Source organism: Polyodon spathula, chromosome 53, assembly GCF_017654505.1.
Source record: "Polyodon spathula isolate WHYD16114869_AA chromosome 53, ASM1765450v1, whole genome shotgun sequence".
Classification (NCBI taxonomy): Eukaryota; Metazoa; Chordata; class Actinopteri; order Acipenseriformes; family Polyodontidae; genus Polyodon; species Polyodon spathula.
In genome coordinates, this window is record NC_054586.1 from 1,368,774 (window position 1) to 1,391,886 (window position 23,113).

The 23,113-nt window shown below is 42.8% G+C and overlaps 1 protein-coding gene across 1 annotated transcript; it reads left to right on the forward strand.

Moving 5' to 3' along the window:
• The first annotated feature begins 5,389 nt into the window (after positions 1-5,389).
• dnajc14 (DnaJ (Hsp40) homolog, subfamily C, member 14) lies at positions 5,390-22,038 on the forward strand. The gene is made up of 7 exons (XM_041239278.1): positions 5,390-5,565; positions 9,079-10,935; positions 11,532-11,638; positions 12,531-12,650; positions 14,205-14,365; positions 17,678-17,780; positions 19,204-22,038. Exons 2-7 carry the CDS (start codon positions 9,124-9,126, stop codon positions 19,454-19,456), a joined length of 2,556 nt encoding a protein of 851 aa, XP_041095212.1. The 5' UTR covers positions 5,390-5,565; positions 9,079-9,123; the 3' UTR covers positions 19,457-22,038.
• The last annotated feature ends 1,075 nt before the right edge of the window (positions 22,039-23,113 follow it).

Consider the following 23,113-nt stretch of genomic DNA (forward strand, 5'->3'; position numbering starts at 1 on the left):
TTACAATACCTCTGTAAACCTTGCCCAGGAGTTGTAACTAGTTACAGTATCTTACTATTTTGCAAAAAAATGAAACTAGTAGCTTCTCCGACAGTTTACATTGAGAGACTTCTTTGCAATCCAGCTGTCAAACCCCCTCGTTCCCTCCTCCGACACCATGTTCTGTCAGGATGATGTGAGCAGTGTGTTCATGTGAAGTGAGGATTGACCTGCATTGTTGAAGCCCTTGCTGATTTCAATTAGCTGTGTCCCTTTTTTTTAATGCAATTAAGCCTTTTCACATGCAATGCAATGCACACCGCCTTGGCTGATGCAGAGCGCGAGAGCAAAATAATTCCCCTCAAGAATCTATTTATTTCCTACTTCTGTAAATTTTAGTACCTGCCCTGAATGGGTGTTTGTTTCAGTCGCTCATTACCCCATAAACATTCCCTCTCTATTGATGCAGGGACAGGCTCTGTTGCCATGCTGCAGCTTCCAGGCTGCCATGATGTCATCGTGACATGAGGAATTCCTAGGTGCACACAGTGGGGTTGGAAGTAAACTGACTCAAAAGTGTGACGTGTAAAATGACTGATTTTGTTATTGCTAAAAAAAACAGGTAAGGGTGCTCAGGAAACACAATGGATATTAATTTAAATCCAGGAAAGATTTTGTTTTTTACATGACATCAGTTTAAAGCCAGTGAAATATACACATTTCTCTCTCTCTGTCTCAATAGTTAATTGAGTATAGAGTACACCCAGCCTCTAATTGTACACTCTGAAGCTGTATTGAGAGGCATTCTCAACTCCACACAGTGAAGCTGTATTGAGAGGCATTCTCAACTCCACACAGTGAAGCTGTATTGAGAGGTGTTCTCAACTCCACAGTGAAGCTGTATTGAGAGGCGTTCTCAACTCCACAGTGAAGCTGTATTGAGAGGCGTTCTCAACTCCACACAGTGAAGCTGTATTGAGAGCTGTTCTCAACTCCACAGTGAAGCTGTATTGAGAGGCATTCTCCACTCATTCAGGCAAGTGTTTGCAATGTCCATGAGCCAAACACATCAACAGTATTTCTGATACTGGGGGGGATACACAAAATGTAGTTCGATACAGCGTCCATAACCTGTGACAAACCACACTACATGGAGCAGTCTAATTTAGTATGGTATTAAACGCTCTGTGTAGACGCTAACTGTATTTAGCACTTTTAAGCCGGTTTAAAAGCAACTAACATGATTTAAATGCACAGGGTGGACAGGGCCTAAAGGTCTACAGAATCACCAATATTCTGTTTGCATAACTGAACTCTGTTTATCTTCAAAGCTTTCAGAATGTTCATCCTACCTAGAATCACAGTTCATCTCATTCAGACTGCACTACACAACTCTGTTGGCCTTTAAAGGAGTGTTAAGCAATGTTTTGAAATCCTTACCATCAAAGTTATTGTAACAAAATAGTTCCATAAATTCACTCTGCCATGAACATCCATTCATTATATAGGTCTTAAATGTGCAGTTTTGAAAGAAACATGTTTGAGCAATCTTTTCATTTTAAAACATGATGTCTGGCAGCAGATTAGCTTAAAGAAATTGAATGGCTTACAAACACTATTGTACTTCCTGGGTCATGTCAAGGATTATATATAGAAGGATAGGACAGTCAACCCCATCATTCTGTTCTGTCTCCCATGATTCAGTTCTCATAAGCAGTACATGCACCATTTCTGGAGCCCACTCAGTACTGAAATACACTGTGGCGATGGTGTGTTGTGCAGGGCCAGGATGCTCCAAAACAGGGAACAGAGGCAGATGAAAAACTAACTTTTCATCTCCCAGAAGAAGCAAAATGATGTAGGGTTAGGGTCTGGAGGATGAAGAGCGCAGGATCAGATGGAGTGAAGCTCTGGACAATGGACTGCACAAACTGAATTTCTGAGACAACATTCGACAACCAAAAAGCAAAGCATTCTTTTTGTCTTATGATTAATGCGCTCTCCTTGTCATTTTCTGTTTCCACTATGGTATGGTTCATGGGTAATGTATTCTGTTTCCTACTCTGCGTTTTGTTGTTCGGTTCTTGTGTTATGTGATGATTATTACACTCACATTGTTCTGCTATCTTTACACTAATCACGTAACCTTCCTGTTCAAATGCTCCTTTGACGTTCTTAATGAAAAGTTATATTAAAAAAATTGTTCATTGCATGTTAAATGTGTTCTGTGTGTTAAAACATTGTATATTCGTTTGAAAATGTTCCATTCTTTGTTTCAAATTCTAAACTGTTTTAAAAACGCTTTTTTTTTGTACTGTCATTTTCCATGGGAACATGTTTCCCATGGTCCCATTTACAGTGTACTAAATGTCATTGCCTCGTGGTGCTGTTTTCACAATACAGTTGTTTGAATTGGCTAACTAACTTTTATAAGCACCCTGTATGCGATTAGCGTGTGGGTCAAAGAAATGTTTCAGCGTTTTCTTCTTAGATTTTATTTAATCAATATGTATTTTCCCCTTTTTTTAAAAAGTTCATTTTATATAGGCCTACTTTGTTTTTGCTCAAATGTCTACTTGCAGTCTTTGTAAAAAGGTAATTGTCTTAAACTATCCAAATAGACTCATGGTTGTAATTGCTGCCAAAGGTGCCTCTACCAAATATTGACTCAAGGGGGTGAATACTTATGCAATCAATTATTTTCTGTTTTATATTTGTAATTAATTTAGAACAATTTGTAGATTTTATTTTTCACTTTGACATTATGGACTTTTTTATGTTGATCAGTGGCAAAACCTCCTAATTAAATCCATTCTGATTCCATGTTGTAACACAATAAAATGTGGAAAAGTATATAAAATATATATATTTTTTATTTTGGTGAAATGGTAAACCTGGTGAACCTAGAAAAAGGACTTTAGATGTGTAAACAATATTAACTTACTCCAGCCATTCTTAGACGGTAACGTAGGTATACATTACAAAATCACACAAGACTAGTTTACTGATAATAAAGTAATTTACAACATTATCCAGTTGTGACGAATTCACAAGTCATGTTTTTTTTTTTTAACAAGATCAGATATATCCAAATGGTAAAATCCCAGCCTTTCTTGTACCTGACAAATTAATTCCCTGACTGTGTAGCAGACAAATGATAAAACAAATCTTTTCCCACGAGCAAAGTATTGAAAGGCAGCAGGCTGTCAGTGACTGGAAGCTGCGAGGACGATGTGAGCACCGCACCCGCTGCAGGTCAAAGGTTTCCTTGTTGTTTGTTTTATTTTGAAACGTCCCCGTTACCCGTCCTGGGGAATTTAATGATTTTCTCTCTGCTCGTTCCGTTACTTATGCGATTGAAAGTTGAAATATGGCAAGAAACATTTCGCCAAGGCAAGCGTCAATCGGTAAAACACACTGATTGTGCACTGGCAAAGTGCTCTTCTGGGCTCCTGGCTCCACTGTTAGCCCCACCCGTTTGTGACATAAATGTCCTAGCCTTCTTTAATCATTGGGTCATGTCACCTGGGGGATGCAAAAAATGTGAGCTTTATAGAATTATAGAAACCACTCCTGTAACCTGCCTGCACTCCACACTGAACACTACACTGTGGTCAACACTGCTGAACATAACAATAATAATAATAATAATAATATTTTTTTAGCCAGTTTTACGGCTCCCAAGCCCCAGTATCAGTACCCGTCTAAGCATGTTTAGTTCTCAATAAGCCAAGTTTAAAATCAGCAACTTCAACAGTTCCACCGAAGAAGATTTTTTGTTTTTTCAAAAATGCATCAGGCGGCCATCCTGTTTAACGCACAAATGCCAGTTTTGAAAATGTAAGTTTTACTGACACAGGCACGATGGTTTTCAAGTTTGGAGTTAATCAAGTGAGCCATTTTTAAACTGAAGCAGTTTTAAATATAAAAAGAAAATGTAGGAGTGGCAAAAATGGTTATGTTTAACGAAACATAACCATTTGAACATATTTGTGTTCCGCTGTCACCGGAACGATGCCTACCAAGTTTGGAGTCCGTTGGTCAGACGGTTTTGAAATAAAAGCAGTCTGATGTTAAGGGCGCGTTTCGGTGAAATTTGTATCAGCCATTTTACTACTGAATTGTATCACAGCAGCTTCTGCTTTGCAAGCAGGTTTAGATGGTGATAATCTATGCCAAGTGTCAGATCAATCACTTGAACGGTTCCAAAGAAGATTTTGTGAGGTTTCAAGAATACGTCTTACAGCCATTTCGGTTTAACACCAGTTTCTTAAAAGTCGGTTGTATTGCTACAGTGTCAAGGATGATGCTTGTGAAGTTTCGAGTTAGTCAAGTAAACCGTGTGTCAACTGAGGCAGTTTGAAATTTCAGACGTAAACGTACACCTAACGGCCATCTTGTTTTATAAAACATAACAATTTTGACATATTTGTAGTCCATTGTTACTGGGACACGTTTGGAGTTTGTTGGTCAAACGGTTTTCAAACAGCAGCAGTTTGTTGTTAAGGGCGCGTATCGATAAGATTTCTGGCAGCCATTTTGGCGTTAAAACTGATCGCAGAAACTTGTGCTTCGCAAACTTGATGCGGGTTTGAAAGCTGGTGATATATGACGAGTCTCAGATCAATCGCTTCACCGGTTCCCAAGAAGATGATTTCGAACGGTTTTGAGAGAATACTAAACGTTTTGAGACGTTTGATAATAATAATAATAATAATAATAATAATAATAATAATAATAATAATAATAATAATAATAATAACACTTTCAAAGAAGACTACGTGGCGACCTAATTCAAGCATTCAAAATTCTAAAAGGTATTGACAGTGTCGACCCAAGGGACTTTTTCAGCCTGAAAAAAGAAACAAGGACCAGGGGTCACAAATGGAGTTTAGAAAAAGGGGCATTCAGAACAGAAAATAGGAGGCACTTTTTTACACAGAGAATCGTGAGGGTCTGGAATCAACTCCCCAGTAATGTTGTTGAAGCTGACACCCTGGGATCCTTCAAGAAGCTGCTTGATGAGATTTTGGGATCAATAAGCTACTAACAACCAAACGAGCAAGATGGGCCGAATGGCCTCCTCTCGTTTGTAAACTTTCTTATGTTCTTATGTTCTTATGTTCTAATAGCAATAGGCTTTGGCTGGGAAGCCTAATAATAATAATGCACATACTTACACGCGTTTGTTTCATGTCTTTCCTGCATGTCTGAGTGTAAATGAGTGATTTTGCTGGCTGGGTGAAGACGGGTTTGCGTCACTCTGGTAACGCAGCGCGCGCGCTCAACAGCAGCTCGCGGGCTCAACAGCAGCTCGCGCGCTCATTCCCCCCCCCGCGCGAGACGCGAGGTTTCCCCGTTGCCTCTGTCCCGGAAGTGGAAGGGAAGCAGCAACAGCTGCAGACACAAGCGCGTCCGATACTGGAGATTATTGCAGAGAGGGGCTCCCCTCCACGGAAACCCTGAGACTTCAGCTCACAACGCGTGATTGCGGGGTTTTTATACCGTATGTAGCAAGCAAGTTCGGGGTTTTTTTTTTCTTCTTTTCAAAATGTCACCGAGTCCATTTCGAGGTTCACTAGAAAAGTAAGTTGTTTACTCTCATTCTTCTGACGTTGTAAGTTTTATAAGCTGCATGCACGCAGTGCGTTTCAGTCGTATGCAGGCTACGATGCTGCAACTCCTTATACAATGGGATCCGACTAGTTCTAATCATTCTTGCTTCCGTTTATTGTCAACACTCAAGATAACCCAGGAAACAAACGAGCTGTTATTATGGTGAGACATGCGGCTTTGCAAGGTACCAGGCCCCAAGGGAAGTGAGTCTGTCAATACAGGCTCTTAATGGAGCCGGAGCTGAGCCAGCACGCTTTCCAGATACTGTGGACAGTTTGCATAAAGATGTACAATAACCCCGACCACAAAACAAGACTTTAAAAATCTTATATCCACGCACAGGAGTGTGGTGAAACCTTGTAACTCGCTGGGTGTGCTGTGGGAAGACTTGGTTTTCTGGCGCTTGGCTAGATTCTCTAATGAAGACGTTTGAATCTGTAGTTTTGTATGTTTCTGCACCTTTGTTGTTTTCAGTCCAGTTGCAATTCCCCAATGTGAGGTGCAGGTTTCCTATTTATGAGGAGACTATGGAGTGGAATAGCCCCACTTTACTCTTAAGTCTTAATTACAGTATTTCACATATTGCATTTAAGATTTGAAAATCTCAAAAGAGGTTGACATAGTTACTCCTAACTTACATGGTACAGGAAGCAGGCGCAGATGACACTGCTGGAATGAAAGTGGAGATAGACAGAGGGAAGCAGACACTTCTTCAGAGTGGGGAGGATATGTTGTTGAGACAGAATCACATGACAGTGCTTTGAGAACAATCAGCTACTAAGAACTGGATCAGCTTAGATAGGTCGAATGCCCTCCTCCTCATTCGTACATTATCTTATGTTTTTAAGTTGTAGTTGAAATCCCTGAAACATGTCCACTGGCAGCACAAGGTAGGAGGTAAGGACCTGGATTGTAAAGCCTTGGTTATTACCTGATGTACAGTAGAATAGACACCTTGTTCTGCTTTCACACAGGCATACCATTCTGTCAAGCTTTTGCAATTTGCATTTGATGGTGTTGAACGCAGTACACATTACAATCTGTGAATGGTATTAATTTGTTCAGGAGATGTTGGGGTGACTGGCTCAAGGCTGTGTTCCACAATGTTTTGATGGCTACTTTTTTTATTGTCAGGACAGGAAGTTTGTCTCCCACATCTATCTCCAAATGGAAATATGAATCTAATATTATTAAAGAAACATAATATAGTGGGTGTGATGCATCTGAGAGGGTTAAATAAATACAGGGCACACAGTGAACATCCTACTGTAGTTATTGTACCAGTGAGGATGAGACAGAATAAAGGGTTGTTACATATATGTGTGTGTGTGTGTAAATATGGATTGGAGAGGAGGGCCATAGTGCAGAATTATTGCCCTGAGGGAAGACTCTTGTTATTGACAGGGCTGTAGTGCCCGAAGCTGCAGTCTCCCCGAGGGGCATTTAATTTTCCACTGTGAGCTGAGTCTGCACTACATATTTAATAAGTGAGGCAAGGTTGTATTGTAAATATGACTTAAAATATATACAATATATTTAAAATATATACTGTTTAAATATAGCTGATACAGCATAAGTAAATAAATAAATAAGAGAAAATGTTTTTGAAGTTCACACAGCATAGTTATCAAAGTGTTTTTGGCGTGCAGCTCTCCGTCTGGCTTGCTGACTGCTGCATAATACAGTTTAGATCCTGGCCGTCATATTTGTTTACATCGAAAAGGGGCAGGACTGACAGTGATGTGAACCAATCACATGTCAGAGGGAGACTATTGCCCGGTGGTGTAAGGATGTTAGGGCAATAGTTCAATCTTTACATGTATTGAGCAGTAACTTTAACTTAGTGGTGCTTTGCTTCAGAAATATCCATGGAGAAAAACAAGGTCTGGTTCTATTTTTTTATAATTCCATCCACCTCAGAACCAAAATATTTCCAACTCACTTCAAGGTTGTTCATTTTCTAGCCATTCTGGAAGTAATTTTCAGCTGGTCTGCGAGTAAATGCTGACTCGTGACCCCTCTAAAAGTATTAAATTCTGTGTCATGCTGAATTTTACATTATTTTGAGATGTGTTTTGATGTTTTTACTGTTTTGATGTCTAAAAGTACATGTTGTTTGTAATAGTGGGAATGCAGATTTAAACCATGGTGATGAATATAATAATAAAAGCCTGAGTAATCCCACAGACAGAATTCAGTGAGACACAGACACATGAGCATATCTTAAAGTAATGTCAAATTCAGCATGATACCGGCAGCACATTACAGACTGCCAGTACTGCCAAACTTAATACAGCTTGCAAATAGCGTTTGGTACCTAAACGCCAATGAAAGGAATAACATTGTTAAATAATACTTTAGTGTGTGGCGTTTCTTTGCCTGCGAGACTGGCATAGGTTGGTATGTATGGGGTGTTATACTGCATTTGTATTTTTAGTATACAAGAATTATTTTTAAATTATTGATATCTAACAATATCGTTATCTCAAAATATCAGTATTTGTGCCCATCTCTAGAAATAACCACAGCACTCTAAATGTTTGTGTTTGTTTATATAACGAGGGTGATTCTGGAAACATGAATATGTTTACACCTTAACAGTTGATATGGGAGAATTGCTTTCCTTAGATGCAATAGCATCTGCTAGCAGTCGTGTTTGGAGCTGTGTGATTTACAGTCGTTCTGTAGCTGGATTCGAATGAATGCAAGGTTCAAGAATGAGATCTAGTAAGAGAAATATTCTCAGGACGAATAAGGGAAAGTGAATTGGGCCAGTGTAACCTCCTTCCAGGCCTCCCTCAGGTCATTATTTAATGATATCTATAAACCCTGGAGGACTCAGGATCCTGAAGACCAGACTTGTGCACCTTGCTGTAATGATGTAATCGTTGCAAGATCCATAACATGATCAAGCATGTTTTTGGAAAAGTCTTCTCTGGGAAACAGCCAACAATTTCAGACATGCTAATATAAACTGTCCCAATTATTCAAGACTAAAAGTATTAGCAGCATTTTGTGGGATTGCTCGCATAGTCCAGCCCGCCTTGTACCTGGTAGCAGCCAGTGTCACAGTCCTTCATCTTTGACGAGTGGTAACATTCACAAGCACAAGCACCAAAGAGTGTTTGGGAATGAGATGTTACATCTTGCCCACTGCCTAAAGGCAGGCATGTTGCCAGTCCTGGTACCCATTGAAGATCAGAGCAGCCAGTAAGCCTTTCTGAGGAGCCGCTCTGACTTCTCGAGGAGCGGAGATCAGCTTTTATCGTACAGAAACCTATAGGATATTCTATATACACTAAATTTAGTGCTGGGTTACCAGCTATGAGCTTATGACCTAAAAGGCTTCCCAAATACCCAGGTATTCTTCAGAACTGGTACCTGACTCCAGATTTATTACCAATGCCTACCTCTTTTCCATTGTAGTAAAAACATTCTAGTTGTTGCCTTGCTCATGTTTGTTCTTTTCTTCCTCTCTGGCAGGTGAAGATGGCTGAAACATGATGTTTGAAGGCTCCGAAGCTTGCAATGGATAAGAAGGGTAGCAATGCCAGCAAGAAGACTGAAGCACCTGACCAGCGACAGAGCAGTGCAGTGGATGGGGTGTGTCACGGCTCCCCTCGTTACACGCCGGGCTTTAGAAGTTCCTTTGTGAAGCCTCATCATGCAGGAGAGGGCCTGGGGAGTGCACAGACCCTGCCTCCTGCTGCACAACAGGACAGATGGGGCACGAGAAGCACACCCACCGTGAACCCCATCGAAGTTGAAAGCTGTGGCCGAGGGACCGAGTCCTGGGGGGGGAATTGGGTGTCTCCCGGGGAACCTTCTTTGGATGACCTGTTGGACATGGAGCTCAGGAAGAGTGAGGGAGGCAGTGAGGCCTGTTGGCAAGCTTCATTCTCTCTGCCTAATGGCTTTTCTGTTTGTGGTGCTGGAGAGGGCAGAGAATCCCCGAGCTGCTACCCAGACCATTCCCTTTCTGCTGGAGACTGCAAACCAGCGACTGCGGGAAACAACAAAGCAGCCAGTACCTTGGAGTCCCAAAACCACCAGCAACCCCAGAGTCCTTCTGTTAATGAATCTGTTAATGGAGGTAGGACAAGCAATCAGGAGGGCCCAGATTTAGAGAAGGAGCATGAAAAGAAATCCAGCTTTTCAGAGTCCACTGCTTTCGGCTGCAAATGTAATGACTGTGTCGCAGGGGACTGTGAAGAACCCAGGCATTCAGGCCTGCCAGTCTGGGAAAAGAGGGAGGAGCCTGAGGGAGAATTAGGAGAAGAGCAGCAGGGTGACGAGGAGGAGGAGGATGGTGAAGAGCAGGAATCGCGTATGAACGGAGGAGGAGGAGGAGGAGGAGGAATGGAGGAGCGGGTTTCCAGCTACAGGAAAGGAGGCGGGAAGCGCCACAGAAACAGAGTTGGCAGCCAGAGAGATTCTGAAGCCGGGCTAAAACATTGCGGGGAGCAGCCCTCCACCAAGCCGGCCTCGGTGGGAAGACAGAAGCAGACCAGGCGCCGAAACAACAACCACCACCATCATCAGAGATCCAAATCCTCGGCCCCGAAGCCCTTCCTGGTGTGCAGGGAGCTCCTGGAGGAGTCGGTGAAGCCCTGGTGTCTGTCCTGCTTCTGGATGGTGGTGGACCTCATTGTGTTTGGGACACACCGCTGTGGGGAGTATGTAGAAGCGGGCGGGGCGCTGGCTTACTCCTGCTGTGCAGAGCTGTTGGCCCAGAGCACTGACCTGAACTCTGTCAAGGGCAGGGCCAGGAGCTCATTCCAGTGGTGTAAGTGGAGAGGGAGTCAGGCAGTGGAGAGGCTGCAGCGGGCTGGCCGCTGGCTGGCTGGCTGGGCGTGCCTTCTCCTCAGGATGCTCCTGGCTCTGCTTTGTGTGGTCCTCATGCTGTGTGTGGGCTGCCTCCGGCTCTTCTGGCGCTACGCTAGCGCTGGCTTTACCAGACTTTCTGAGAAATGGTGGGGGCCGTCCATTCAGCAGCACTGCACCTTCTACTGCTCCGCGGCTAGGGCTGGTCTTCAGCGTTGTCGGGACACCCTGAGAGAAACAAGGACTTGTGGTCTCCTGGTGGGGGCCTGGCAGAGACTGTGGCTGTGGGGTAAATTCAGGACTGCTGGCTTGTGGGGCTCCAGTGCCCAGACTGTGCCTGAATCTCCTTGCAGCGGCAGTGCCGCAGGGAAGTACCAGCCTGCCCTGGAGCTGGAGAGGCTGCTGGCGATGGCAGGGCTGCCTGAAGAGGAGCTGGATCCCTTCAAGGTGCTGGGAGTGGAGATAACCGCTTCGGACATAGAGCTCAAGAAGGCTTATCGACAGCTTGCAGTGCTGGTGAGTGGACCGGAGAATGATGGTAATGATTGGACAATGACTTGACTACCACAGACTGCAAGAACAGCCCTATGTGTGCAACACTAGCAGTTCTCAATACAGAATGATTATAAATAGAGAGGCTTGTCTGGGTTGTTGCATAGTCAGTCATTCAGTGTCGTTATGGGTTTTTTTGGGGGGGGGGGTTTAACAAATTTGAGAAGGAAGAATTAAAATGTCCTTCAACTATCAGTACAAACTAATCAACAAAGTAATAACAGTTTCAATGAAATATATGAATTAGTTATATTAACTATATGAATGAAAAATAGGTTTTTTACAAGCAGTTTTCTATCATACTTTATTCTCAATATTGGTGCAGTTGGCAGTGCCTGATTGCAAATACATGCCTTAGTATAGTATGGAGAAATCAAAATAGGTAGAAGCGTTTCCATGAGAAGAGCTCCAGGCGTGGTTTAGACGGCCGACAGTGCCAGATACTCGCGCGGAGACACGGTGACAGTCTCACTGTTTATTTGGTCAGTAGTGATATGTGAAGGGTTTACATATTGTTCAACTCATTGTAAAGCTCACATGAAACACTGTTTTCCTCTCAGGTCCACCCTGACAAGAACAAGCACCCCCGAGCGGAGGAGGCTTTCAAGGTGCTGAGAGCTGCCTGGGACATTGTGAGCAACCCGGAGACCAGGAGACAGTATGAGATGTAAGCATCACTGCAGAGCTGCTATTGTATTATGATCTTCAATGGGTTCGGCAAATGAGAGAATTCGATACATCTTACTGCTGTGCATGTCCATTCACTGCAGTGTAACACTTTCTGGTCCGATGTCAGACCCTGTCCGACGTCATCAAAAAGACGTCAAGCGTAGGTCTCTAGTCGTTTTTTCTCCGGAAAAACCTTTCAATGGCCGAGTGAGACCGATAGATGCTAGAAAAAAAGAGGCGGATCTGAGCAATACACATAGTCCCCTTCACCACAGACACAGCACGGACATGAACAGACAAGAGAGCTGCTTCCGCACCCAGCACTCAAAGAATGTCACAGACGTGTGCCAAGCTTTTTGAGATGTTATAGTAATAAAATAATGACTTGGATAGCATTATTGAGGAGTTTGGTGATAAAAACGAGTGATCAGGAGATGATTTATCAGTATGCACGACTGTGAAGTGGTATGTGATAAATACTGTGAACAAGGACAGCGCTGGAGATGCAGTACTGAGTGTCCTGTTGATATGCAGGGCCCTTTAAACCTGTTTTTACTATGAATAAAATTACTTTAAAACAGCGCATGTAAAATAAACGGCACGTGTGAAAATAAACTGGACTCTCCTGACAGAATAAATACATTGTAAAGGGTTAAGACACATTTTATAGGGTTCTTGCTTTATAATAAAGATGATACAAACACTGGGTAAATTGAGGTATCATTAACATGGTAATAAGTAGTACAACTGATGTGCAGCAAGTGTGAGGGCCTCAGGTAGGACCCTCTGCTCGCTGCGCTTATATGGGCTCTTTTTTTCTTTATCTTGGTGTAATGGATTGTATACCTGTTGTCTTGTGTTCTTCATGTAACTGCTGATTTCCCCTTCAGTAAGCGCATGGCGGAGAGCGAGCTGACCAGGTCCATGAACGAGTTCCTCACCAAACTGCAGGATGACCTGAGAGAGGCCATGAACACCATGATGTGCAGCAAGTGTGAGGGCAAGCACAGGTAGGACCCTCTGCTCGCTGCGCTTATTACAGCTTCAAGAGGGGAGTCCCTCTGCTCGCTGCCCTTATTACAGCTTCAAGAGGGGATTCCCTCTGCAGAGCTGTGCTTATTACAGCTTCAAGAGGGGATTCCCTCTGCAGAGCTGTGCTTATTACAGCTTCAAGAGGGGATTCCCTCTGCAGAGCCTCGCTTATTACAGCTTCAAGAGGGGATTCCCTCTGCAGAGCCTCGCTTATTACAGCTTCAAGAGGGGATTCCCTCTGCAGAGCCTCGCTTATTACAGCTTCAAGAGGGGAGTCCCTCTGCAGAGCCTCGCTTATTACAGCTTCAAGAGGGGAGTCCCTCTGCAGAGCCTCGCTTATTACAGCTTCAAGAGGGGAGTCCCTCTGCTAGCCTCCCTTATTACAGCTTCAAGAGGGGATTCCCTCTGCAGAGCCTCGCTTATTACAGCTTCAAGAGGGGATTCCCTCTGCAGAGCCTCGCTTATTACAGCTTCAAGAGGGGAGTCCCTCTGCAGAGCCTCGCTTATTACAGCTTCAAGAGGGGATTCCCTCTGCAGAGCCTCGCTTATTACAGCTTCAAGAGGGGAGTCCCTCTGCAGAGCCTCGCTTATTACAGCTTCAAGAGGGGAGTCCCTCTGCAGAGCCTCGCTTATTACAGCTTCAAGAGGGGAGTCTCTCTGCAGAGCCTCGCTTATTACAGCTTCAAGAGGGGAGTCCCTCTGCAGAGCCTCGCTTATTACAGCTTCAAGAGGGGATTCCCTCTGCAGAGCCTCGCTTATTACAGCTTCAAGAGGGGATTCCCTCTGCAGAGCCTCGCTTATTACAGCTTCAAGAGGGGAGTCTCTCTGCAGAGCCTCGCTTATTACAGCTTCAAGAGGGGATTCCCTCTGCAGAGCCTCGCTTATTACAGCTTCAAGCAGGATTTAATTGCATATAACCTGTTGGGATAAGACAGATGGGTTAAAGTCCTATCTAAGAAATTCATTCCTGCTGTGGCGTTGAACGTGAAAAACGTGTTCAGTTTATATAATGCCTTTAATACCACAGTATCGCAAAGCATGTTACTTGTCAGTTAAAACAGAAAGAAGTGCGATATCAAGTAGTAAAGAATTACAGATTAACAGTAATTAATATCAATAAATAAAAACAATTGAAGAAAACAGGAAAATAATAAGAATAAATAAATAAAACACAATTACAAAAATAAGCAAATAAAATAACTGTAACAATTGTATTTGAGTCAGGTTAAAAAAACTAAACCTATAAAAGTAAGCCTTTAATCTTGACTTAAATGTAGATTGAAGCAACATCTCTAATAAAGAAGGGCAATGAGTTCCACAATCTGGGGGCTTTATAACTAAATGCACTTTCTCCTCCTCTTCAGTATTTCCTTTGGGAGGCACAAAAGGCCAGCGTTGGCTCACCTAAAATACACAGAGGTTTACATAGGGATAAAATCACTGATTCGGTTGAGTTCTTCTTGCTGCCTCTGTCCCCAGGCCTCCATGGAGATGCTAGTGTTGGTCGTCATGCTGTTCATTGTTGTCTGCAGGAGGTTTGAACTGGAGCGAGAGGCCAGCGCTGCTCGCTACTGCGGGGAGTGTAACAGGAGGCACGGTGCTGAGGAAGGGGACTTCTGGGCAGAGTCGAGCATGCTGGGACTGCGCATCACCTACTTCGCACTAATGGACGGGAAAGTCTTTGATATCACAGGTACCTGCCCATTAACCCCTTCACTGCTACAGGGTTTCCTCAATTTCACACTGAATCAGTTCAAAGTCAAATTTCTCTAAAGGAAACCTAGGAAAATATCTGGTCAACTGATTGAGGTACCGCATGTTAAAATGTAAAAAAAAAAAAAAAAAAAAAATATATATATATATATATATATATATATATATATATATATATATATATATATAATGTATATAAACAAACAAACTATTTTCTAAGACTAAATAAATACAAAATTCAAACTATATGAGATTATTTTGCTTGAAATAAATGCTTGTAAGGTTTTCAGGGATGTCAGAGTTGTTTACTTTTACATGAGGTTCCAGGCTGCAATAAACCTCAAAACAAGACACAGCCTTGCAGGCATTTTCCATGCTAATTCTGCCTCCATTGACACCTCCCCACATTTAGCATGGCAAAACTCCCTGTGGGCAGCAAAGTAACCAGGGACAACCACATATATTGTGAACACCGAACCCTTCCACACACGCAGTCGGTCACTGGCACTCCTGCAGCAGCACATGGTGATTAGTACAGTGTGTATATAGTGCAGTATACTATATAGAAGCAGCCTGCAGCAATCCACAGCTATCGATTAGCTCTCAAATGAACTGTTGAAATTAAGACCGACTTTTCCAAAATAGCTCCTTCGATCCCGTAAATGTTGCAGCCATCACTAGTTGCTTAGATTAAAGCACCGTCTGAAATCTGATATGGACTTTAGTTTACTGACTGGACTTCCGTGATTTAAGACTGAAAAACACACTGCTTGAAAGACTGATACACCATTCATATATTTCAAGAGGTTAAACCCTCTCACACACTCGGTTCAGTTTTTGAAGTGATCGGTTACTCGCAGACTGTGTGCAAAATATAGGACGACATACGGCTTAAGTCCCGTAGCACTGAAGGGGTTAATCATGAACTCAATCTTCCACTGAGATCCATTTAACCCTTTGAGTAGAGAGTTCTGAAATGCACTGCTGGTCCTACAGGAGTGAGGTTTTATGCTTGTGTGTATGTAATGAATACTGACGAAATACAGACAAGTCATTTTTACTGTAAGTAAATAAAACAAAGAAATATATATTTTTATTTAGTCAGGGAAATAAATCATACCTTTCCTAAAAAAATTTTTTTTTTTGTACATCCGTTATTTGTGTCCCACCTTTGTTGGTGTCCAACAAAAATAAAAAAAAAAAGGGTGAGGGACAGACATGAATAAATCATATCTGGGTATACGGGGCGTAGGGAGTGAGAGTGTCTGATGCTTCAGCGTATGATACTCCTTGAACGGAGGGAGTGAGAGAGTCTGATGCTTCAGCGTATGATACTCCTTGAACGGAGGGAGTGAGAGAGTCTGATGCTTCAGCATATGATACTCCTTGAACGGAGGGAGTGAGAGAGTCGATGCTTCAGCGTATGATACTCCTTGAACGGAGGGAGTGAGAGAGTCTGATGCTTCAGCGTATGATACTCCTTGAACGGAGGGAGTGAGAGAGTCTGATGCTTCAGCGTATGATACTCCTTGAACGGAGGGAGTGAGAGAGTCTGATGCTTCAGTGTATGATACTCCTTGAACGGAGGGAGTGAGAGCTTCTGATGCTTCAGCGTATGATACTCCTTGAACGGAGGGAGTGAGAGAGTCTTGATGTCTTCACTGACACACTGCTGACATCCTTGAACGGAGGAATTGATGTAGAGTCTGATGCTTCAAGAGTTGATGCTTCATTCATCAGGGTTTTCCTTAGGCTTAGTAATTCAAGTTTAAAGTTGCAGAATGCTTCAGTACGTTTGATACTCCTTGAACGGAGGGAGTGAGAGAGTCTGATGCTTCAGCGTATGATACTCCTTGAACGGAGGGAGTGAGAGAGTCTGATGCTTCAGTGTATGATACTCCTTGAACATGGAGCAAAGTACAGAGCTTGGAGCCGCCTCTTGATGTCTCTTGATGTTGATGGTAAATATTCTTCGCTTATGTCTTCACTGACACACTCGCTGACATCCGATTCAGTGGAAGAATTGTATGTATTGAATTTAAATTGGAATCTGAATTCAGTATTATTACTAATACTTCTTTCTCACTGAGCCATTTTCGCCGGTTTACATGAACTTTACAAACACTGTTGACATTTTATTCTATGTAATTCAGTCAATATCTGGCAGAGGGCGCAAGAGACCAATAAAAGGTGTTACAGAAACCTAGTGTTACAATATTACATGATCACCTGTGGGCTTTTATATACTGTACGTAAAACTTAAGAACTTCACATGCTTGCAGATACTGTACGTAAAACTTACCTGCACTGAACTCACATGCTATCTTATACTGTACGTAAAACTTACCTGCAAGAACTTCACATGCTATCTATATACTGTACGTAAAACTTACCTGCAAGGAACTTCACATGCTATCTATATACTGTACGTAAAACTTACCTGCAAGGAACTTCACATGCTATCTATATACTGTACGTAAAACTTACCTGCAAGGAACTTCACATGCTATCTATATACTGTACGTAAAACTTACCTGCAAGGAACTTCACATGCTATCTATATACTGTACGTAAAACTTACCTGCAAGGAACTTCACATGCTATCTATATACTGTACGTAAAACTTACCTGCAAGGAACTTCACATGCTATCTATATACTGTACGTAAAACTTACCTGCAAGGAACTTCACATGCTATCTATATACTGTACGTAAAACTTACTGCTGAACTTCACATGCTATCTATATACTGTACGTAAAACTTACCTGCAAGGAACTTCACATGCTATCTATATACTGTACGTAAAACTTACCTGCAAGGAACTTCACATGCTATCTATATACTGTACGTAAAACTTACCTGCAAGGAACTTCACATGCTATCTATATACTGTACGTAAAACTTACCTGCAAGGAACTTCACATGCTATCTATATACTGTACGTAAAACTTACCTGTCATTTTTTGTAAAAAAAAAATTGTTGTAATTGTTGTAAATTGGGCAGCGGCACAGGAGGATCTTGTATTTTCAGATGACGACAGCAGAAGTTTTTAAACTGGCAAACCGCACACTTTTGATAGTTCATTTAATTGTTACAGCAGGTAAAAACAAAACAAAAATCTTTACTTCAGTTTGATTACCCCCCCCCCCCCCCCCCCCCCCCCCCCCCCCCAGACTTCTGTAATTCCAGAACTACTTTAAACCTGAACTCTGCCGTGTGTAAGGCATTGTGCCCTCTCTCCTGTCCCTAACCAAGCAGCTGATGAGTGGTGTGTGTTTGTGTCTCGTCAGAGTGGGCAGGCTGCCAGCGCATCGGGATCACTCCGGACACTCACCGCGTTCCCTATCACATCTCCTTCGGAGCGAAGGACAGCGCCAGCTCGGGCAGACAGAGGTCAGTCTGGACAAGCCCACACTGTGCATTTGGGTTAGTCATGCCCACGTTGCTGCTGTAGGTTACTTTCTGCATGATTCAGTTTTTCAATTCACTGAGTAGTGTTCAGTATAAGCTTATTACTTTCCTGTCAAAGTCTCCTTTATATTCCAGTATTATCTGTGAACATAATCATGATTGCGTTGTGTTAATATTGCTTAAGGAACATGACAATAATTGCAGTATAATGCGTTGCCGTCACTCCATAGATCTCGGATATTAGATGAAAAATGCATGCTTCATGGTAACACGTATTTGATTTTAATGGTATTTTGTTTTCTTAGGAATTAGGGTTAAAAAAAAAAAAAAAAGACTTCTACAGATTTCAGTCCTGCACTTCTGAATAAGGAACACTGAGACATTGAAACCAAACAAGTCCTAGGAGAAGCATTTTATTTTATTTTTTTAGATTATGGTATGGATTGAATCAAAATCGTGTCTGCCATGTTATAAAATGTAACTAAGGCTCCCCCCCAAAGAAAAGCACTTGACAATTACAAGCACTTTATAGAAGCCAGTGCAGCTCCTTGGAGATCAGAGCTGCTTTGTCTGTGCTCACAGTCTCTCACATAGTCCTGCTTGTGACCTCTCCCATATGTAGGACAGCACAAAGAAACTCCCCTGGATACACATTCACCACAATTTGTGCGTCTTTCATATAGGAACAGAGCACACCTTGGAAGTAAGATTTCTAGTCATTATTTTGTTCGGTCCTTTAACTTTGACTTGAATCTCTTCAGCTAAATATCAGTGTGCTTAAAAAAAAAAAAAAACACATTACAACAATACAGTTGTAGATTCTAAAAGCTGTTTCAACAGTTGGCAGAAAGAGTTGCCTTTAATGAAATCCTGTTTCCACGCTGCGGTTTAGATGGATTGGTGGTGATCAGTCATTAACATTTTATCCAATTTGGGCATTTGCTGTGAGAACAGGTTATCGTAACATACTTTTTTATAGTGAAGAAAAAACTCACCTTAGGCAAACTAATTGGGACCGGGGGTGTTTGGATAGTTGAATTCCCACTGCGAAATTGTTAGATGACTTTTTTCCAATCAGAAAAACCTCATAAAAAGTATATAATAAACTTTTTACAAAAGCAAACCCTAAAGTTCAGCCATGCACTTCACTGTCCGTAGCAGAGGCCGGGGGCTGCCCCGTCCGTAGCAGAGGCCAGGGGCTGCACACCGCATGTTTCATCACAACGGGGCACAGGAACACTGCACATGACAGACGGGTTTGAATAATCAGTTTGGTAATCATGGTTTTACTGCACTGCACACCGTGGCTTCATTCAGGTACCCATCATTGGCTGAACATGCTTAGGAAGGTTTGCACATGTGCGTAGTGAAGCTCCACCCTCACTTGCCTGTATTTTCCCCTCAGGACTCCTTCAGAAAGTGGCCCGAATACAGCTGCTGATCTGCAAGACTTTTTTAACCGAGTTTTCCAGGGCTCTCCCAACCACATGCCAAACGGGGGCTTTTTCGGTCCTCCACCTGCAGGGGGCGCTGCATATCCCAGTGGCACAGCAACCCCCACTGCTGCCAGCTTCTCCTCTAGCACTGCACCCCCAGGGCAGCCCCGGACTGACAGCACCAGACAGAGACGGAAGAAGAAATTGAGACGACCTTTCTAGCGCTGAGCAACGGCACGAACACAAACGCAGCGAGAGAGAGATAAACAGCTTGAGAATCCTTAACGCAGGGGCAGACTGCACTGACTTCACAACAGGGGAACCCCTAACACAGGAGCAGACTGCACTGACTTCACAACAGGGGAACCCCTAACACAGGAGCAGACTGCACTGACTTCACAACAGGGGAACCCCTAACACAGGAGCAGACTGCACTGACTTCACAACAGGGGAACCCCTAACACAGGAGCAGACTGCACTGACTTCACAACAGGGGAACCCCTAACACAGGAGCAGACTGCACTGACTTCACAACAGGGGAACCCCTAACACAGGAGCAGACTGCACTGACTTCACAACAGGGGAACCCCTAACACAGGAGCAGACTGCACTGACTTCACAACAGGGGAACCCCTAACACAGGAGCAGACTGCACTGACTTCACAACAGGGGAACCCCTAACACAGGAGCAGACTGCACTGACTTCACAACAGGGGAACCCCTAGCACAGGAGCAGACTGCACTGACTTCACAACAGGGGAACCCCTAACACAGGAGCAGACTGCACTGACTTCACAACATGGGACATGTAGCCCCGTACCAAGTGTGGAAACCACAGCGTTGTGATTCAGACCCCCCCACCCCCACCCCCCTTTTCTTTTTATAGAAAATCAAGATTGTCCAAAGGAACTGAACCACAGACAGCTCTGCACTCGTCAGATTTGTGAGAATCTTTGTAAAGAGGCTGGGCTGAGGATGCTTCTAAAAAGAGTGCTCCCCACCCCGCTACCTAACTGGAGCACCTGAGAAATGCACTGAGCTGCCATGTCAAAGAACACTGGGGCTGGAACCACGTGTCATTGATTTCAATAGAGTGTGTTGTACCGAGGGGATTAGAAATGTGGACACTGCAGTTCTAAAGCTCTAGAATTTTGCCTAAAAGTTTCAACTATATTTAGACCAAATATAGCCTTAATGTTTCCATTGTTATTCAGATGCAATCTAATGTAGTGACAGAGGTGTTCTTTTGGGCTTTTCTGGTCAGTACAAACATTACCAGTATGTTTAAACGTGTTCCAGCTATTGTAGAAATCTTGAACAAAATCAATTCAACGAGAAGCATTTTGACTAAGTCTAACTCAGTGAAAACATGAACCTTTTAGAAAGTGAACAGGGAAACCAGATCAATCTAGAGCTCCAACATATGCAGAAATAAATACAGGCTTTTTTTTCTTGGGTTTATTTCCTAAAGCAGTTTATCAGCATTATATATCTGCTTCATTTCAGAGACAAGGAATGAAAGCAAACATCAGCATGCATGCTAGGATCCCAGGTTGTTCAACACAGAGATCGGGTCTCTAATACTGTCAGGAAGTCTGGGACTAGTACTATTACAGGCGTGCAGGTGGAAGGTGATGTATGTGTTGTTCCAGCTCGAGGAATGTGTGAAGTTACCAAAAATCCCCATTTAGATCTGGGGTATGATCTAGACTAAGGCTGTCCACTCTGCCTCATTGACACAGTGGCTCTTTGGAAATGCCCACTGAAGATGCTGAATGGGTTTAAAAAGACAAGGACTGTTTTAGGAAAAAGCAAGGAGTCACATGCAGCATGGTGATGTTGTATTGAAACATGCTTTCATGTGAATATAGTCATTGTGTGTGTTTGTTGTATGGCTCTAGAAGGACTCCCTGGTAAGGGGGAAATGTTTGCACAGCTCTCCTGTATTGGCCTCATTTTATCAGTGAATTGAGGCAAGAGGTCGAACAGTGAGCTGAATTCACCCTGCTGACCCTGGATTGTTCCCAGAAAGATGATTCGGATTATATATTTGGCTTTCTCTTTTAACACTCATAAATACACCACTAAGAATGAACACAGCAGTCTTTCCTGAGGGTACACTACCACCTGGTGGTGTGTCCTTGTAAATGCAACCCAATACAGGGATGGTTCAGCGTTGTTTTCGGTTCTACTAAAATGTTGACGTTGCTGAGTATCTGTCATGTTTCCTTTGCATATCCTCCTGCACGTGCCCGGCAGTTTTTGCTTCAACTGTTAATCCTCCTGTATTTGAACAGAAATGACACCTTCATTGCATTGCTGCTTCTTTTTCAGCCCTTCAGCAATCTTGTATTAATATCCCTCCCTTCTAAACTGTATTTCAGCTAATTCTGAGATGGCTTTGTTGGTACCAGACAATAAGGTTTAAGTTAAATCAAAAAAAAAAAGTTTGACAATCATTAAAGGGGTTATTAGAAGCCACGCTCTCTTATTATTTTTTATTCTTAATCTTCACTCTACACCCTAAAAACGATGACCTTTGATGCAGGGATTTTAACTACAACTTTCTTATCGAAATCACAGGTGTCTCTTGCTCTGTTATTTTAGTATGTAAAATCAGAATCAAAATCACCTGCCCTGATTGTTAACGAAATAGTCAAACTATTCATTAGCACTTCAGAGGGCCTGAGTAACAGTAACCTGGCATCAAGAAGTGTTGATACAGCCACTAGTCCTACTTTGCTGTAGCGCTCCAGTATAATACTGTGCAATACAATACTGTCCGTCAATAAACCCGTCTCTTCAACGTGCAGTCTAGTCAGTGTTCTGTGTGCGATGCTGTGCTACCCTGCCTGGCACTCGCTTATAGAAGCTTTTATGTGATAAGAGGGGAGAGTTGTACCTTGGATGTGATATTTCAATGTGGGGATGATAAGTGGAGGGAGGGGGATATTTACACAGGTGATATTAAGCTGGTTTTAGAAATGCAGGGCCTGGCGTTTCATTCAAGTGTCTGTGGCTACTGGACTGAGGGTGGCACGCTTGTTTCAGAAATCAGAGTCGTGCCACAACACCGCTTCCTTCAAATTTCTAAAGGCGGCCAATGTAAGTAATCAGTTTGTATGGAATTATTTTGTCACCAAAATGTACACCAACCTGAAAAACAAAGTTTAGTTTAAAATGCCAACAACCTAAATAAAAATGCAAGAGTTTTAAACACACGCCTGTGAAATGCTTGAAACTGCGTGGAGGAGTGGAACGGTCAGTGTGCGTCTCCGCTCCCCAAGCCAACTGCTTCCCACCCAGGAGCTCCGGACCGGGTCAGCTGCAGCCCTTGCAGGACAAAGCAGCCCTTGATACTTTGGAGGGCCTGTTCCATGCAGCAGACCTTAAGAGTGCGCAAGCCAAGCCAGTGCAATCCAGTGAGCCCTGAGGACTCCTACCACTGTGAAAGATTTCCCTTTATCAGTGTGCACTACAACTATTACTAAGGCTATGATTTTGTCACGGAGGTCACAGAAATCGTGAGTTTGAACAAAAGTCAGTGCAATCTTGGAACTGGATGTAGAAACACATTTGGTTAGGCACTGCCTTTATTTCCTTTAAAATGCAGTACATCATACAGTGAAAATACAAATACAGTGCCTATAGAAAATATTCACCCTCCCCTGGATGTTTTCACAGTTAATTGTGCTACAACCTGAAATCTTGATGCATTTAAATGGGATTTTTTTTCCCTTTTTGATTTACACAACCTACTCAACACTTTCAGTGTGTGAAAAAATGGGGGGGGGGGGGTGAAAAAACTAATCAATTAAAAATAAAAACCTGAAAAGTCTTCATTAGATAAGTATTCACCCCCTTTGCTATGACACTCTT